Source organism: Rhinopithecus bieti, unplaced genomic scaffold (genome assembly GCF_001698545.2).
Source record: "Rhinopithecus bieti isolate Rb0 unplaced genomic scaffold, ASM169854v2 scaffold_2205, whole genome shotgun sequence".
NCBI classification, from domain to species: Eukaryota; Metazoa; Chordata; class Mammalia; order Primates; family Cercopithecidae; genus Rhinopithecus; species Rhinopithecus bieti.
The window spans coordinates 700038-719337 of NW_016803673.1; the positions used below are offsets into that span (position 1 = coordinate 700038).

The 19300-nt window shown below is 55.5% G+C and overlaps 1 protein-coding gene across 1 annotated transcript in view; it reads right to left on the reverse strand.

Moving 5' to 3' along the window:
• Positions 1 to 1498: 1498 nt before the first annotated feature.
• The window catches only part of LOC108513113 (noelin), a 40010-nt gene continuing 22208 nt past the window's right edge, over positions 1499 to 19300 (reverse strand). The window contains exon 6 of the mRNA XM_017848756.1: positions 1499 to 3176. Coding sequence (XP_017704245.1) covers positions 2502 to 3176 — 675 coding nt within the window. The 3' untranslated portion in view covers positions 1499 to 2501. The remainder of the gene's footprint in view (positions 3177 to 19300) is intronic.

Genomic DNA, 19300 nt, shown 5'->3' on the forward strand with positions numbered 1-19300 from the left:
GGTGAGAGGCTTGGAGGCAGGTGGGGCCTGGGGGAACAGATGGGAAGTGGCCAGCCTGACCGGGAGAGGCGTGTGCAGAGCAGAGACAGGCACTGAACCTCTGCCGGGGGGTCCTAGGCAGCTTGGGACTGGGGCATCACTGGCCCACCCAACCCACTGTAGAAACGTGGCCCTAGCGGCTGGGAGGAAGGGACCTGGGGCAGACTTCGACCCCACGAGCGGCTGATGGCCATGGGGACTGGGAGCCGGGCTCTGCACCTCTGGAGATGCTGGCATCTCCTTCCCTTTCCACCCAGTGGGTTAGAGCTTGCCTGTGCCCTATTTGTCATCCTGTATTTTCCTAACTGTTGTCCAGGACCCGGTAACAAGGGAGCTAGACATGGTCCCCAGATGTCCCCAGCTGCCTCCTTCTCTGACCAGCTGTTTCAGCCGCCCCAGCTTCTGTGTGGTTTCAGGAGCTGGTGTCACACCTTCTCAGACATTCTCAGATTCGGTTCCACCAGGTACCAAGCACTACAGACATCAGCTTCGTCTAAGTGCCATCCATGATTCCATCTAGGAACCGCCCGGCTGGCTGTCTTTCCAGGACGAATGACAGAAGTGCTGGAAGCTCATCCACTCGCCGATTTGAGCAGGTGCCACTGGGCCAGGCCCACAAGGTTGCCCGGCTTTCCCAATGCCCCGTATCACTGCCCTGCCATCCATACTGCTGGGGGTGCCAGCTGCCCTTGAGCAGAGGGCAGATGAGAGAAGGGTGGCTCCCAACCTCGCACTGTATCTGGGGACCCAGATGAGCAGCCCTCTTCTGCCAAGTTAGTGCCAGGAACACTGTGAGGGGGTTACTCTGACATTCTTCCTTTACTCCCAGAAAATGCCAGTACATTCCAGAAAGCCTCCAGACATTGAGTTGTGGCCTGTCCTGCAGAGACCTCAGGGCCTGCTGAGTGGCAGGGGCCCCATGAGGCTCCCGGGATCTAGCCCATGTGACACCCTGGGCCCCTCAGGGTTGCCAAGGGCTGCATGCACCTGGCCACGGTCTCCAAGGCCTGGGGAGATACAGGTCTACAGGTCCCAGAAAGGAATGTCACTCACCTCCAGGGCCTGTTGCAGCGCTAGATGAGTGAACTTTTCCTCAGCAGGGTCTCCGCCCATCACACCAGGGCTGTCTAAAGTGGGTGCCACCCCAGGCCCCCTCCAGCGGTGTCTGTGGAGGGAAAGCAGGGTGGAGATGGGGTGTGGCTGGGGTCCCTGGTGCACAGTCCCAAGTTGGAGTAGTGCCCCAGAGTCACCTAAGGGGTGGGGGGTAGATTCTAAGCTGCTCCTCCAGGTTGGGGGGGATGGGAGGTTGGAGATCCACCAGGGACCTGCTGTTCCCTCTTCTGAAAGAAGGGATTTATTTCCTTTTCTCAAAGGGCCACTCAAACCCGGGAATCCGTCTGCAAGGACCTGGAAGTCTCAGTCAGTTTTTAAAACTCTCAGAAATGACAAGTGAAGCAAAAGATCTCCTAATGTTTTATTGTTCCTTAGATAACTGGATAGTACAAAGTTTTCCTTTGTTTTTTACTTAAAAAATGTACTTTCCGCACACTGTTGCCCGTATGACTTTACCGTCCCATCGGAAACCAAAGGTTCCCCAGGTGAGCCCTTCCTATCTGCGGTTACATGATTTAGCTAATTTAACAAGAAGAGAGAGTAATTCCTTTGATTATTATCAACATGAACTTGACTATGTCTCTATAAGGGTGAACACTGAATTTTTTTTTCTTTTTAGAAACAAAAACCATCCACTTATTAATCCAAACTACGGCATTGCATCTACAACAATCATTGCATAAACTGAACATACGAAGTTACCACCTCAAGGGAATAACAGAAGAACGCTGCACAATATATCTACGGGGTACGCGAGTTCAAACAACGTGGGCACAGCAACTTCACTCTACACACTCTGACCATCGCTTCAGTATGTACTAGACACGGGTCCAGGAGCTACGTGGAGTCTCAGCACGGTTAATCTAAGAGACAGCAACACAGTCAAGAAACGGCACTGCGATGGGATGCGAGTTACACTAGCCTACGGCCGGGTGCGGCCCGGGGCTCCCCAAGAGCCCAGAGGCCACATCCCTCGGAGCTGACCACGATCTAAGGAAATGTTCATGCCATCCTAACAGTGGGTTGTTCCCCGGTGAGAATTGGCCAACAGTCATTGCCTTGCCTCTTTAGCATGTTGTGTGACCAGAGAGGGACGAGGCGGGGAGGAAAACCGGGGCGCCGTGGGCTGCAGTTCCAGCTGCAAATACGGGAGTTTCTTCCGATGTCTGTGGCCCGCCGGCTGGAAAGGGAGAAACACGGAGGTAATGCCATCCCTCGACGTCAGAATCCGCACTGCTGATGATTTTTCAAAATTGGTATTGTTAGTATCATTGGTATCTTTTTGGCAGCGGTTTCACAGGAGTTTCCTCTGGTGAGGACGTGGGCCCTTGGCTTCCAGGAAGAGGGAGCTACAACTCGTCGGAGCGGATGACATGGAAGAGGGTCACGTTGTAGAGGATCTGGTGGCCATTGTTCCAGGCGTACAGGGCCCGGTCCTTGGGGTTGTAGTCCAGCATGGAGATGTGGGAGTATTTGTTCTGGAAGGGGATGTCGATGTACTCGTAGGTCGAGGCATTGGTCTGGTAGGCGTAGTGGACCTTGGTGCCCCCTGAGTAGCCGTTGGTGACGTACAGCGTGCCGCAGATGATGAAGGCCTCCCCCGCGCTGCGCTTGGGGTAGCTCGTGTTCCAGGTCTGCAGGGTCTGCAGGGACACAGGGTCCAGCCTGCTGACCACGATGTTGCCGGCGTTCTGGTTGGTGGCGTACACAGCCCACAGCCCGCTCTCGTCCACCATGAGGTCGATGTCCGAGTGGCCGCCCCAGGCGTAGTGGTACATGTTGTTGTAACCGGCATAGTCCAGGCTGCGAGTCTTGAGGATGGTCTCTGTCTTCAGGTCGAACCTGATGATGATGTGGCTCTGGAACTTGTTGAAGTAGATGGACCCGTTGTAGACCACCTGCCCCGTGCCCGACCAGGGGTGAGGGAGACGGTGGGAGGTGAAATTGTCCGTGTTCATGAAGTCAACCATGGACTTGTACTCGCGTACGAAGCGGTTGTTGTGATAGCCGTCCATGTACCACACCTGTGGAGAGAGCAGACCCGGTGGTGAGCACTTCCAAAGACCCAGCGCACACTCCAAAGACCCAGCGAGCATTTCCAAAGACCCAGTGAGTACTCCAAAGACCCAGCGAGTACTTCAAAGACCCCGTGCGCACTTACAAAGACCCAGCGAATACTCCAAAGACCCAGCGAGTACTCCAAACACCCAGCGAGCACTTCCCAAGACGCAGCGAGTACTCCAAAGACCCAGCGAGTACTCCAAAGACCCAGCGAGCACTTCCCAAGACCCAGCGAGTACTCCAAAGACCCAGCGAGTACTTCCAAAGACCCAGCGAATACTCCAAAGACCCAGCGAGTACTCCAGAGACCCAGCGAGCACTTCCCAAGACCCAGCGAGTACTCCAAAGACCCAGCGAGCACTTCCAAAGACCCAGGGAGTACCTCCAAAGACCCAGCGAGTAGTCCAAAGACCCAGTGAGTACGCCAGAGACCCAGCGAGTACCTCCAAAGACCCAGCGAGCACTTCCAAAGACCCAGCGAGCACTTCCAAAGACCCAGCGAGCACTTCCCAAGACCTAGCGAGTACTCCAAAGACCGAGCGAGTACTCCAAAGACCCCGTGCGCATTTCCAAAGACCCAGAGAGCATTTCCAAAGACACAGCAAGTACTCCCCAAGACCCAGCGAGTACTTCCAAAGACCCAGCGAGCACTTCCCAAGACCCAGCGAGTACTCCAAAGACCCAGCGAGCACTTCCAAAGACCCAGGGAGTACCTCCAAAGACCCAGCGAGTAGTCCAAAGACCCAGTGAGTACGCCAGAGACCCAGCGAGTACCTCCAAAGACCCAGCGAGCACTTCCAAAGACCCAGCGAGCACTTCCAAAGACCCAGCGAGCACTTCCCAAGACCTAGCGAGTACTCCAAAGACCGAGCGAGTACTCCAAAGACCCCGTGCGCATTTCCAAAGACCCAGAGAGCATTTCCAAAGACACAGCAAGTACTCCCCAAGACCCAGCGAGTACTTCCAAAGACCCAGCGAGCACTTCCCAAGACCCAGCGAGTACTCCAAAGACCCAGCGAGTACTCCAAAGACCCAGCAAGCACTTCCCAAGACCCAGCAAGTACTTCCAAAGACCCAGCGAGTACTCCAAAGACCCCGTGCGCACTTCCAAAGACCCAGAGAGCATTTCCAAAGACACAGCAAGTACTCCCCAAGACCCAGCGAGTACTCCCAAAGACCCAGCGAGTACTCCAAAGACCCAGCGAGCACTCTAAAGACCCAGCGAGTACTCCAAAGACCCAGCGAGTACTTCCAAAGACCCAGCGAGTACTCCAAAGACCCAGCGAGTACTTCCAAAGACCCAGCGAGTACTCCAAAGACCCAGCGAGTACTTCCAAAGACCCAGCGAGTACTCCAAAGACCCAGCGAGTACTTCCAAAGACCCAGCGAGTACTCCAAAGACCCAGCGAGTACTTCCAAAGACCCAGCGAGTACTCCAAAGACCCAGCGAGTACTTCCAAAGACCCAGCGAGTACTCCAAAGACCCAGCGAGTACTTCCAAAGACCCAGCGAGTACTCCAAAGACCCAGCGAGTACTTCCAAAGACCCAGCGAGTACTCCAAAGACCCAGCGAGTACTTCCAAAGACCCAGCGAGTACTCCAAAGACCCAGCGAGTACTTCCAAAGACCCAGCGAGTACTCCAAAGACCCAGCGAGTACTCCAAAGACCCAGCGAGCACTTCCAAAGACCCAGCGAGTACTCCAAAGACCCAGCGAGTACTTCCAAAGACCCAGCGAGTACTCCAAAGACCCAGCGAGTACTCCAAAGACCCAGCGAGCACTTCCAAAGACCCAGCGAGTACTCCAAAGACCCAGCGAGTACTTCCAAAGACCCAGCGAGTACTCCAAAGACCCAGCGAGCACTTCCAAAGACCCAGCGAGTACTCCAAAGACCCAGCGAGCACTTCCAAAGACCCAGCGAGTACTCCAAAGACCCAGCGAGTACTTCCAAAGACCCAGCGAGCACTTCCAAAGACCCAGCGAGTACTCCAAAGACCCAGCGAGCACTTCCAAAGACCCAGCGAGTACTCCAAAGACCCAGCGAGTACTTCCAAAGACCCAGCGAGCACTTCCAAAGACCCAGTGAGTACTCCAAAGACCCAGCGAGCACTTCCAAAGACCCAGCGAGCACTCCAAAGACCCAGCGAGTACTCCAAAGACCCAGCGAGTACTTCCAAAGACCCAGCGAGTACTCCAAAGACCCAGCGAGTACTCCAAAGACCCAGCGAGCACTTCCAAAGACCCAGCGAGTACTCCAAAGACCCAGCGAGTACTTCAAAGACCCAGCGAGCACTTCCAAAGACCCAGCGAGTACTCCAAAGACCCAGCGAGTACTTCCAAAGACCCAGCGAGCACTTCCAAAGACCCAGTGAGTACTCCAAAGACCCAGCGAGCACTTCCAAAGACCCAGCGAGTACTCCAAAGACCCAGCGAGCACTTCCAAAGACCCAGCGAGTACTCCAAAGACCCAGCGAGTACTTCAAAGACCCAGCGAGCACTTCCAAAGACCCAGCGAGTACTCCAAAGACCCAGCGAGCACTTCCAAAGACCCAGCGAGTACTCCAAAGACCCAGCGAGTACTTCAAAGACCCAGCGAGCACTTCCAAAGACCCAGCGAGTACTCCAAAGACCCAGCGAGCACTTCCAAAGACCCAGCGAGTACTCCAAAGACCCAGCGAGTACTTCAAAGACCCAGCGAGCACTTCCAAAGACCCAGCGAGTACTCCAAAGACCCAGCGAGCACTTCCAAAGACCCAGCGAGTACTCCAAAGACCCAGCGAGTACTTCAAAGACCCAGCGAGCACTTCCAAAGACCCAGCGAGTACTCCAAAGACCCAGCGAGCACTTCCAAAGACCCAGCGAGTACTCCAAAGACCCAGCGAGTACTTCAAAGACCCAGCGAGCACTTCCAAAGACCCAGCGAGTACTCCAAAGACCCAGCGAGCACTTCCAAAGACCCAGCGAGTACTCCAAAGACCCAGCGAGTACTTCCAAAGACCCAGCGAGTACTCCAAAGACCCAGCGAGTACTCCAAAGACCCAGCGAGCACTTCCAAAGACCCAGCGAGTACTCCAAAGACCCAGCGAGTACTCCAAAGACCCAGCGAGCACTTCCAAAGACCCAGCGAGTACTCCAAAGACCCAGCGAGTACTTCAAAGACCCAGCGAGCACTTCCAAAGACCCAGCGAGTACTCCAAAGACCCAGCGAGCACTTCCAAAGACCCAGCGAGTACTCCAAAGACCCAGCGAGTACTCCAAAGACCCAGCGAGCACTTCCAAAGACCCAGCGAGTACTCCAAAGACCCAGCGAGTACTCCAAAGACCCAGCGAGCACTTCCAAAGACCCAGCGAGTACTCCAAAGACCCAGCGAGTACTCCAAAGACCCAGCGAGCACTTCCAAAGACCCAGCGAGTACTCCAAAGACCCAGCGAGTACTCCAAAGACCCAGCGAGCACTTCCAAAGACCCAGCGAGTACTCCAAAGACCCAGCGAGTACTCCAAAGACCCAGCGAGCACTTCCAAAGACCCAGCGAGTACTCCAAAGACCCAGCGAGTACTTCAAAGACCCAGCGAGCACTTCCAAAGACCCAGCGAGTACTCCAAAGACCCAGCGAGTACTCCAAAGACCCAGCGAGCACTTCCAAAGACCCAGCGAGTACTCCAAAGACCCAGCGAGTACTCCAAAGACCCAGCGAGCACTTCCAAAGACCCAGCGAGTACTCCAAAGACCCAGCGAGTACTCCAAAGACCCAGCGAGCACTTCCAAAGACCCAGCGAGTACTCCAAAGACCCAGCGAGTACTTCCAAAGACCCAGCGAGCACTTCCAAAGACCCAGTGAGTACTCCAAAGACCCAGCGAGCACTTCCAAAGACCCAGCGAGCACTCCAAAGACCCAGCGAGCACTCCAAAGACCCAGCGAGTACTTCCAAAGACCCAGCGAGTACTCCAAAGACCCAGTGAGTACTTCCAGAGACCCAGCGAGCACTTCCAGAGACCCAGCGAGTACTCCAAAGACCCAGCGAGCACTTCCAAAGACCCAGTGAGTACTCCAAAGACCCCGTGCGCAATTCCAAAGACCCAGAGAGCATTTCCAAAGACACAGCTAGTACTCCCCAAGACTCATCGACTACTTCCAAAGACCCAGTGAGCACTTCCAAAGACCCAGTGAGTACTTCCAAAGACCCAGCGAGTACTCCAAAGACCCAGCGAGCACTTCCAAAGACCCAGCAAGTACTCCAAAGACCCAGCGAGTACTCCAAAGACCCAGCGAGCACTTCCAAAGACCCAGCGAGTACTCCAAAGACCCAGCGAGCACTTCCAAAGACCCAGCGAGTACTCCAAAGACCCAGCGAGTACTCCAAAGACCCAGCGAGTACTTCCAAAGACCCAGCGAGTACTCCAAAGACCCAGCAAGCACTCTAAAGACCCAGCGAGTACTCCAAAGTGGGGTGGAGCAGGCTCCTTGGGTGGGAAGCTGTTCCCCAACTCGGAATTTCCTGGTCCTCAGGAGAAGGAGCTGAAAGAGCCAGGAAACAGTAGTCACAACCAAAGGGTACCGTGGCCTCCCTCCAAACCCAGAGAGCCAGAAAAGAGTAGTCACAAGCAAAGGGTGCTACATCCTACCTCCAAACCCAGCACGCTCCTCAAAAGGAGACGTGGCTATTGTGCTATCAGAGAAAGGATGGCCCAGTTTGAAGAAAGGTTCTAGCAGGAAGGTGGGATGGGAACACACAGGCCCAGTTTGAAGAAAGAATCTAGCGGGAAGGTAGGGTGGGAACACACAGGTGTATACGTGCAGCCATTCGCCCCTAATCCTGCCCTCTGCTTGCTTGGGATGACACCAGGTTGTGGGACAGCAGCTGCACCTATCTGTTCACTGCCATACCCCCAGCCAGGGGCCTGGCGCATAGTGGGGGTCATACACACTTGTGCAAGAAAGGAGCTCCTTCAATGCAGAACCCAGAGCTGAAGGGGGCCTTCGAAGGGGCATAGCCGCCTGGCCTAGCTGAGGTCAAATGCTCACAGCTCCAGGCAGCTCTTGTCTGCAGTGAGGACCGGCTCTCAAGGTCACCAGGAAAGGCCAGCTCCCATATCCCAATGAGACACCATGCTTGAGGCCTCTCCTCCCACCAGGTCATCACTGCAGCATGGATTGAGTCATCCCGTCTGCAGGGCAGAACGTCATTAATTTGGCATTTGGGATGCTGTGAGTGTAATCACTCATTGTCACCCCTAATCCAGGGAAAGTACCTCTCTGAGAAGAATATGGGCTTTGAAGAAGGCTCTGGTTGTCAAAATCAACCAAGATAGCAAACCTAGTAATGGCCCAAGTTTGGGGTCACAGAGGAAGAGATTTCTGATGATCGCTTAAATGCCAGTTGACTTGAGAATTGTCTGGACTTTGTACAAAATGCTTTAGTCATTTTCAACCAATGTGGGAGCAAATTAGAAAGCAACGCAGTCAGGCACAGGGAGTCTGGCAGGCTGGTGCTGCTCTGCATGCATCTGTCTGGCAATGAGACAGCTGCTTTATCCATCGAGGGCTCTGGAGCTGCAGGAGACTAAGGATGAGGGAGCTTTCAGACTTGGCATTACACATGCGCTAAAAATTAAAAAAAAAAATTATAACCTTCTTCTCAAGACATCCATTCAGATACTTACAGGCAGATGCGCTTTTTGTTTTTAACGAGTTTTTTTTTTCAGCTGGGCCTCATTTGAGGCTATTAGCCTCCCACAGACCAAACCTCAATGATGTGGGTCACAGATTAGAACCGGGAGGGGTACTGGAGGGAACGGGGCCGTGCACTGAAACCCCCTTAATGACACTGCCAAAAGCTGCCCTCTGGCCCCTCTTTGCTTGGCTATCTCCTCAGACATGGAGCTCACTGCTTCTGAAACTCACATCTAATACCATTCCTCCCCCAGCCCTCTCCTGACCTGCCTGGAGGGGAACCACCCCTGCCATCACAGCACACAGAACACCTTTGACTGTGTTCACACATCACCCCCACAAACGAGCCCCAGATCGCAGGGATGCAGGGTGACTCACCCCTGTACCCCGGGTCCAGAGCCTCCTTCCCATGGGCAGAACGGGGAGACAACAGCATTAAGTTGCTAAGGATTTTTAAATCACCTTCTCTTTCAGTACACCGGCAAATCGGACACAGGACACAGCACTCTGAAGATGTAATTGGGGGCGGGAGGGAGAACCGGCACACGGTGCTCGGGCCCTGGGTGGGGTTCAGGGGAGGCTGCTCTGAGCGTTTGCCAGTTTCTGTGGGGTAAAAACTCCTCCGAGGCTGAGATCCAGTTACCAATGGGAAGGCACCCATGCAAAGGGAGGCACACGGACCCCCAAAGGCCTTGGGATAAGGAGACCCGTGCTTCACAGTAGGCCCTGTCCTCTGAGTTCCTTCCCTCGACCTTCTCATCTGAAAGGCCTTTTTCTTCCCCTTTCTCCAAGTCCCAAGGCTCAGATCAAATCTCATCAATGCCTGCGAGCTTCCTCTCTGGGGAGGCGGCCCCAAATACAGAGCCGACTTTTAGGGAGATTGAGCACTTACACCTCCGGGTAGGACCTATCATTCTCTCCCAAAAGACCCAAGGACACCCAGCAAAAGGCCAAGAGCGGAACCAGGCTACCTGGATGCCTGGTCACTTGTGTGCCCTTACTCAGGGCGCTCACTGCGCCGGACGCTGGCATCATCTCTTGCCTTCAATGATCACGTGAGCCCGTACACCCATGGAGCTGTGATCGCCCCATTTTTAGACTAGAAAATGGAGGCCAGGGAGGTTTGGTGACTTTCCAGTGGTCAGGTCCAGGAGGGGACTCCAAATCCTGAGCTTGAAACCACCAATCTGGCCAGGGGTGATCTGCCCTGGGGGCACTGGCCATGCCCAGAAACAGTTTGGATTGTCTTGACTGGGAAGGGGGGAAAGTGTTGCTGGCATCTAGGGGCAGAGGCCAGGGGTGCCGCTACCCATCCCCACACACTGACAGCCCCCCACAACGAGGCATGATCCAGTCCCAGATGTCAGTGGGTGAGGCTGAAAAGCCCCAGCCCTGATGCGCTGCTGTCTACGCCATGAACCTGCCAGGTAAACGGCCCATTTTCCTCTGTCCACTTATCCTTTCTGCCCCCAGGGGAACCTGGAGGGCAAACCCTCTATCCTCACATCACCCACCAGGCCTGACCTCAGGCAAGCAATCCGTCCCTGTGCTGGGGAAGTGGGGCCTGGCCAGGTGAGGGTTCGGCCGGCCTCCTCCCTCTTCCTATGGATGCAACCTGGATGTGGACATGGGTTTGAAGGCTTGGCCTGAAGCTGCAGACCTGAGTGGTGAATGTGTAGGGAGGTGAAGATGGCACCCCCGGCTGAAGATTTCAGTGGCTCCCACAATAGAGGATAGTTCTTTTCTAGCAGGGCTGAATTACAGAGAAGTACATTCACCCTTGACCTTTCGTGGCCCTAGCGGTCTTGAGGAAAGGTTGTATGTGTGTCCAGCTCCAGCAGGAAAACTGTCCCAAACAGGGTGGACACACTTGCAGGGAGAAGCTTGCTGTTCCTGCCTGGCCTCATCCTTCCTGCCATAGAGCGGGGGTGGGTGAGGGGCTTGGATGACATCAGCCCTGGGGACGACACTGCACTGTGTGCAAAGAGGGCTGTTCCCCATGCACACGGGAATAATCCGTGTCCGGGGCCTGGTTCTCGCCGCCACATTCATCAGTGGTGCTGGCAGCTCTCTCCTGGCCCCTGCAGCTCTGGTGTGGCCTGTGTGAACCTTCTAGAATGCCAGTCCAGCCTGTCCCTTACCCAGTCCCCTATATTGGAGTCTAGGATCAGACTTTGCTGCCCAGCCAGCCCCTTCCTTCCTCCCCAGGTTGCCCGATCACGTCCTTGAGTCCCAGAGCTTCCATCTCTTGCCTCTGTGCCTGCAGGAGCCGCCCTTCCGCCCCGTCCCCATCACTGCCTCAGCCCACACTCACCCCCTCGGGAGGTATTTCCGAAACCCCTGTACCCCCAGGCAGGCAGGTGTCCACTCTTGTAGTGGACTGAATAGTGGCCCCCAGAAGATAGGTCCACATCCTGGGACCTGCAAATGGGACTTTATTTAGGAAAAAGGTCTTTGCAGATAGGATTAAGAATCTCGTCTGGGCATGGGGGCTCACATGTGTAATCCCAGCATTTTGGGAGGCCGAGGCGGGCGGATCACAAGGTTAGGAGTTCAAGACCTGGCCAACACAGTGAAACCTCATCTCTACTAAAAATACAAAAATTAGCCAGACATGGTGGCATGTGCCTGTAATCCCAGCTACTCGGGAGGCTAAGGCAGGAGAATCGCTTGATCTTGGGGTCCCAGGATGCGGAGGTTGTAGTGAGCTGAGATTGCACCACTGCACTCCACCCTGGGCAACAGAGCTAGACTCTGTCTCAAAAAAAAAAAAAAAAAAAAAAGAATCTCAAGATGAGCTCATCCTGGATGAAGGTGGGCCCTAAATCCAGTGACAAGTGTCCTTATAAGAGACAGAAGAGGGGACACAGACACAGACACAGGGAGGAGGCCACGTGAAGACGGAGGCAGAGACTGGAGTGATGCAGCCATAGCCAAGAACACTTGGAGTCACCAGAAGAGGCAGGAGCATCCTCCCCTGTCGTCTTTAGAGCACAGCCCTGCAGGTGCCCTGGTCTGGGGCTTCCAGACTCCGGCACTGGGTGGCAGTGAACCCCAGTGGTGTCCCCCAGGCTGTGGGAGCTCCTGCAGCAGCCACAGGACACCTCTTGGGCTTCTACACACGTGTGCTGGGGCATCGGGCATGTGTCCCCCACCTGACTGTGAGCCCGGAGGGGAGGTCTCGCCGCCTCACTGTGACCCAGCACCCCCACCCAGCTCAGGGCACAACGTGGGTCTGCCAGAGCTTTCTGACCTCCCAGGCACTGCTTTGTGGATCCCACAGAGTGAGGGGTGTGCACGTGGCTGGACTCCTGTTAATGCAGCACCAAGAAGCACCACCACCACCAGCCACCGCCAGTCTCCAGCGAGACCGGGGGAGTTTCCACCCCTCTCTGTGCCTCAGTTCTCTGTGCTGCAAAACAGGTCCAGTGAGGACCTGCTACATGCAGTGGTTCAGTAAATTCCAGCGATCATCATTTCTGTCCTTAGCCCAGGACTCCAGTGTCCTTGGTGGTTCTGGGTAGGCTAGATACGGCCCTCAGAGCCTGCTGGAGCTCACCAGGCCCAGGCACCACCCAAAGGAAGAAGGTCGGAGGACCACCTGTGGGGACGTGGCGGTAGGGCCAGTCCATCTGAAAACCGAGACCGCAGGAGGCTTGGCCTCTGGACTAGCCCAGGATGCAGCAAGACAGGCCGTGACACCCATCCCTCCACAGAATCACAGAGGCTTAGGGACCCCATCCCCAAATCCCCAATTCAGAGAGGCCCAGAGAGAAGGAAGGCCTCTCTCAGGGTCACATGGCCAGCTGTGCCGGCTGCCACCTGCTCTGTGCATTAGGAAGCGTGCACGCTGGTCTGGATCTTGCACACAGCACATCCAAAGCCTGCCCTGACCCCGACACGGCTTGCTTCCACCCATGTTCCCAAGGCTGCCCTCCCCCACCCCACAAAGCGGCTATGAAGGAGACAGCGGCTCCCCGAACCTGCTCATCCCTGGATGCCCCCAGCAATGCCCTTTTCCCTCCTGCCACAGCCTCTGCAGGTGGGCCTCTCCTCATCCCTCTTCCTTCTCCCCCTCAAGGACCTTGTCCCAATCTCATTTGGCAGCTCCACGTGGTGGCCCCTGTCTGTGCCCCTGCAGAAGGCAAAGCCCTCCTGCCGTCGTCCTCCCAGGAACAGCACGGCGTCCACACAAGCCCTCGCTGCTGAGGTCTCCTGGTGTCAAGGCATCCACAGTGGCCCAGGAGACACCTGTCCAAGAGCGGCCCTGCACAGACTGGGTGGACAGGTCACCCTCTGGCTGGGAGAGAAATGCCTGAAAGCAGGTGTGCATGGCTGGCTGGCCATCCTGCCCTGGGTCTTGGCTACACAGAGCCCCAAGGCTGGGCCCCAAGCTCAACCCAGGGGCACCATTTCTCTCCTATTTTCTAGGTGCTGGAGACATAGGCCCTGTCCTCCCAAAGCTTCTGACCTCATGAGGGGCCATGGCTGCATGCAGAAGTCCTCCTGCTGGAAGAATCTTGGGGTTTCCCAGGCATAGGAAGGGGAGACCAGAGAGAACATTCCGGGAGCAGAAAGCCAGTGCAGCCTGGAGGGAACAGGGACCTTAGACAGCAGAGAGCAGAGACTCTTCTGCAGGTGCCTCTCCCAACTGAGAGCCCCGCAGGGCGGGTGACCCCTGGTGCTGTCTGTTCATGGAGTCCTCTTGGTGAATCAACGGGCAGTGCGTGTCCCTCCCTGACCTAACTGCTCTTCATTCATAGCTGGATGGGCTGCTGTGTGCTATGGGCTGAAACCTGGTGTATTAGAGCCACTGGTGCTGCCGCCACCGCATGTGCTGAGAGTCCCTGTGCAGGTCTGCCCTTTCTGATCATGACGCCGAGGAACAGAAGGTTAAGAATGTCCTGGCCAGGCACGGTGGCTCACACCTGTAATCCCTGCACTTTGGGAGGCCGAGGTAGATGGATCACGAGGTCAGGAGATGGAGATCATCCTGGCCAAAATGGTGAAACCCTGTCTCTACTAAAACGCACACACACACACACACACATTAGCCAGAAGTGGTGGCGCACACCTGTCATCCCAGCTACTCGGGAGGCTGAGGCAGGGGAATTGCTTGAACTCAGGAGGTGGAGGTTGCAGTAAGCCGAGATTGCACCACTGCACACCCCAGTCTGATGACAGAGCAAGACTCCATCTCAAAAAAAAAAAAAAAAAGAATGTCCCAAAGGTCACAGAGAGATGCAGACTCCAGTGTGGAGCCACCCTGAACCTCTGTGCCCAGCTGTGAACCACGCTATACACAGAGACCCCACAAAGGAGCTCACTGGTGACATCTGATGTCCGCAACAGCTCGGCAACACACCCACCCTCAGCACAGGCAGGAAACGTCAGATTCCCAGCCCCAAGATGTACAAAGAACAGGGGGTCAGGGCAGGACTCAGGCCTCCTGAGGGTCGTGGGGGTCTCTGCACACTGACCATCCTTCTCTAGTTCAACGGACCACATGCTACAGTTCCCGAGAGCCTGTGGCCAGATGCTGAGCAAGGCCACCGCTCAAGCACAGCCTCCCTCTAATTCCACCACACCGGCTGAAAGGCCCCAAGTTCCCGCCCAAATCCCCTCCCCAAACCCTGAGGGTTTCTTTGCTGGAAAAGAAAAAATAAAGCAATGGGTGGGTACTTCCTTCTCAAACACACAATGCGTTTGTAAATACCATGCTTTCAGGGGACCAGGCTTCTCCAAAACCAAGGCCCAGCACAGCTTCCCGTGTAAGAAAAACTGGCTGTCTGAACCTCTGGACCGCATTTCGGCTGCGTGTGGTGCAGTTTACTGAGAACGTGGGATTTTCCTAATTGTGCCAATTACTTTCATCAGCTTCCCAGCGAAGAGGGCCTCTCGGTTCAGGGTAGAGCTGGACGATGGGCATGGACCTGGCACCGCCGTCCCAAACGCCTCTGATGCAGCCCCCGGGAGGTGGGAAGAGGGTGCTATTTAGAGGGCTTTGGCGTAGGGACTTGGGCCCGCGCGGCACTTCCCTTTGATTTGGCGAGCCTCTGTCACATGTCCTCCCAATAGAATTGCTAATGTCAAGGAGCCTGGGCTGCTGGAAGAGACGCTGTGGGGGCCGTAGCTGAATGGGTGGTGGGAAAGAGGTGGGGATTCTGGCAGTTTCTGCCGGAGGCTCCACTGAGGGAGTGAAGGCTGAAGGGGAACGATTCTCGGTTTCGGGAATGTCCATCCTCACACTGAGAAGTGGTTTGAAGGGACGCTGATGTTTATTGCACCACTGGCGGTGGGCTGACCACTGCCTGCACCCACACGATTTTATGCATTTTGGATATTTCCACCTTCTGGAAATAAAGATCCTGTAGGATCCTTATAAAATATCTAGATGGCCTTGACGCCGTTTAGGTGATGGGAAAGGACTTTGAAACACTAAGCTAAGCTTGCTACTGTTTGTAAAATGACAGTGTTTTCCTAATGATATCACCCCTTTGAACATGAATTTCCTGGGGTGTTGGGAGTAGCACTGGCCCTTTTTGGTGTCTGGTGTCTGCTGATGTGAGCTGACCTGAGACTTTTATAGGAAGCGGGTCAGAAAGGAGGAGGCAGATGTCAGGCTCTGGAAGGCAGCCCGTGGTCAGAGCAGGCCAGGAGCCTCGGAGCTGGGGAAGGGGTCCCAGAACTCACGTGGTCTCCCTGTGGGCGGGAACACAGCCTGGCAGGGCATTCATGCATCAGGTTGAGAGCTGGTCACCCTCCACACAGCCCTTCCCTCCTCCAACACTGAGGCAATGGGACAGGCAGGAAAGAAAGGGGGCGCTGTGGGGCCCGGTGCCCTGGGAAGCGCAGGGGTGGCTCCCTGCTGAGAAGTGCTAGGGGGTTCTCAGTGCTCAGCACAGGCTGGGCACACAGACGGTGCTTAATAAATGAACCAAGAGAGGCCTGATGCAAAGGCGTCCCAAGCTAACTTTGTTCTGACAGCTTAGCAAGACCCTGCAAGCTGGCTCAGGACCGTCCCTCCTGGGGTCACATGAACGCGGAGATTCTGCAGGTCCCCCTGAGCCGGGCTCTCTACTAGGCAGTCCCGTTGCACTTCTCCCCTCTGCCCTTGGCCACACCCGTCTTACAATGCCCTCCATGGGAGCCAGTGCTGAAGCCAACATCGATTTTGTTTTCTTTCTTTTGGAGCGAGTTATTGGTCTCCTGTGTGTGTGATCAAAACTGAATGGGAGATTGGAAAAGATCAAAACAAACCAACCACGGCTGGCCTAGATCAATGGCAGGACCTAGGGACGTGTCACTTAGCACGCTGGGAGTTGGAGGCTGCGCTGAGCATATGGCTTGCAGTGATTGTAGTCGACAGTGCTCTGAGCAGGCCCCCGGTGGCTCCTCTGCCAGCCCCAGCACCCATCTCCCCCACTCCCCTGCCAGGGATCCCTCCTCCTGGGGCTTCTCCCCACACTCTACTTGCCACCAGAGCCTCTTTTCCTGGAGGGCGATCCAGTCATCAAGCAGAAAATAGATGCCTAATGATCAAAAGCATCCATCAGCACCACGACAGCTTTGCAAACCCACACCCTGGCTGCGCTGTGCAAAGCAAACAGCCGGGGCTTCCAGGAGCCCCAGATCCTAGGCACCTAGAAAAACGATAACCTGACTAGCGCTCACTACGACAAAGGAAGGGGATATAAAAACAGGAGTCAAGAGGCGTACACGTGAGGCGTTAGATACAGACAGAGCAGTGCAGTCCCGGGGGGCATTAGATACAGACAGAGCAGTCCAGTCTTGGGGGGCATTAGGTCTAGACAGAGCAGTCCGGTCTTGGGGGGCATTAGGTCCAGACAGAACAGAGAGCAGTCCCGGTCCTGGGGGGCATTAGGTCCCCCAGACAGGGCAGTGCATGCCTGGGGGGCTTAGGTCCAGACGAACAGTCCCAGTCCTGGGGGTCTTAAGGTCAGACAGAGCAGTGCAGTCCTGGGGGGCTTAAGGTCCAGACGAGCGTCCGGTCTGGGGGGCGTTAGGTCCAGACAGAGCAGTCCGGGTCCTGGGGGCAGTGTTAGGTCCAGACAGAGCAGTCCGGTCCTGGGGGGCGTTAGGTCCAGACAGAGCATTCCGGTCCCTTGGGGGGGCGTTAGGTCCAGACACGAGCAGTCCGGTCCTGGGGGGCTTAGGTCCCAGAAAGACCAGTCCGGTCTTGGGGGGGCATTAGGTCCAGACAGAGCAGTGCGGTCCTGGGGGGCGTTAGGTCCAGACAGAGCAGTGCGGTCCTTTGGGGCGTTAGGTCCAGACAGAGCAGTCTGGTCCTGGGGTTGCCCTCTGCAGCAGCGAGGTGACTGCTTCCTGCTCACAGATCTCAACGCCGCCAGAGTGGGTGTGTGGGGTGGTTTTCCTGCTCTGCACAGTGGGATGGGCCAGATTGCAGGGAGGTGGGAAGGCACTTATAAGGGGAGGGTGGTGTAAGGGGACTCAGCTTGGAGTGTCAGTGCATGCTACAGACAGGTGCTCCACACTCCCGAGACCCTTCTGCCTCTGGGGGTGAGAACGTGGTCTTGTCATCCACAACGAGATGCCAATGACCCTGATGCTGAAAGGTCCTAGGGAAGACAAAGCAGGAAGGGCACGCAGATGGCTGCATTAAGGCCCTGTCCTTCCCCCTGCTATTAAGGGAGCTAATGCATGAAGAGAAGTGCTTTGGACAGAACCTGCACACGGGACCCACTTGCTTTCTTTTTTTTTTTTTGAGACAGAGCCTCGTTCTGTCACCCAGGCTGGAGTGCAGTGGCGCGATCTCGGCTCACTGCAACCTCTGCCTCCCGGGTTCAAGCGATTCTCATGCCTCGGCCTCCCAAGTAGCTGGGATTACAGGTGCATGCCACCACGCCTGGCTAAGTTTTGCGTTTTTAGAGAGATGGGGTTTCACCGTGTTGGCCAGGAAGATCTCAAACTCCTGACTTTAGGTGATCTGCCTGCCTCGGCCTCCCAAAGTGCTGGGATTACAGGTGTGAGCCACCACGCCCGGCCCTGCTTGCTAAGTGCCGGCCAGCATCACCTTGTTTTCACTTCCGTATTATGATCATTATCACCAACATCTGTGGCAAGAGCACGTTCCTAATTCTGAATATAAGTGGGGTTTTCCAGCGGGGACGTGGACTGAAAGAGTGGTCAGAGTCTTCACAGCTAATTAAATTGTTAGAAAACTTCCAAGCATCAGCTGTCACTTTTTAGAAAATAGGACAGAAAAACCTTCTCCCTGACAAACACCAAACACCAATTGTATCCCAGCTCTGCAGTCTGGCCAGCCCCTCCAGATGGGGACAGGGGCCACTCCCATGGGAGGCCGGGGAATCAAGACACATGCAACAGGCTCTAGCAAGCCTGCCAGTCCCTCTCCTCTCCCCAGCCATCTTCCTGGAAGGAGGGAGTATGCTGGAGGCAGTGCTGCCCATGTTTTAAAGAGAAGAGATTTCGTGGAAATGGTGGCGATGGTGAAGAAGGGAGGCAAAGAGATCAGAAATCGGAAGGGAGAGAGCTGGGTCCATCCCTTCCATCAAACCCGCTCCAGATAAAGCTTAGAGGCTATCTCACATTTCAAAGGGCCTTTCTCAGTCGGCCCAGGGCAGAGCTGGGTTGTTTGTTTTTAAATGTTTATTTTCTAAGTGTCCTGCAAACCCCTGAAGGAAAGTGGGGCTGGGTGAGCAACGCCCACTCTGGCAGCAACAGCTCAGTTTGCAAATCAAGGGACAGCTTCCCTCCTCCAGCGGGAGCCTTCAGAGGGAACTCGCTTTGGAGGGAGGCTACAAGCCCATGTTGCCCGCGTCCAGGGGTCTGGGCCCCAGGGGCTGAGCAGGGCCGGGCCTCACCATCGGTCAGGCAGCCGCCCTCACCTCCCCATTTTTCAAAGGGGCTCTAACATAAAACCCAGCTCCCCAGATAAAGGGAAATATGGTGCCTGTTTCTCTCTCCTCTTCTGAGGTTTCACCCAGTGGGGAAAAGCCTGGGAAAAAAGAACATGGCCTCTTTCCTAAATCAAAAGAAACATGAGTCTCCATCAGCCATGAAAGGAATGGCAAATGAAATACAAATGAGATGTCATTAAAACAAGAAAGGCCTAATGAATTCTCTTCCTGAAGCGGAGGCAAGGACCGGAAAAGACAGGGCTGTGTTTTGGCTCCAGAGAAACGGACTTGGGGCACCAGCCCAGACCCAGTCCAGCCCTCTGGGGCCGGGGAGGGGGCCTTGAAGGGGTCTGCAGCCATGTGATGGGATACCATCATCCTCATGTCACTCCTCGGCCCATGATCTACGACTCTGAATTAGCACAGAGGCCTGGGTCCCTCCTGAAGGTCTTCCAGGAACAAACGCCCCCAGGCACCAAGCTGCCCAGTCCACAGGCCCTGGAGGGTGGGCG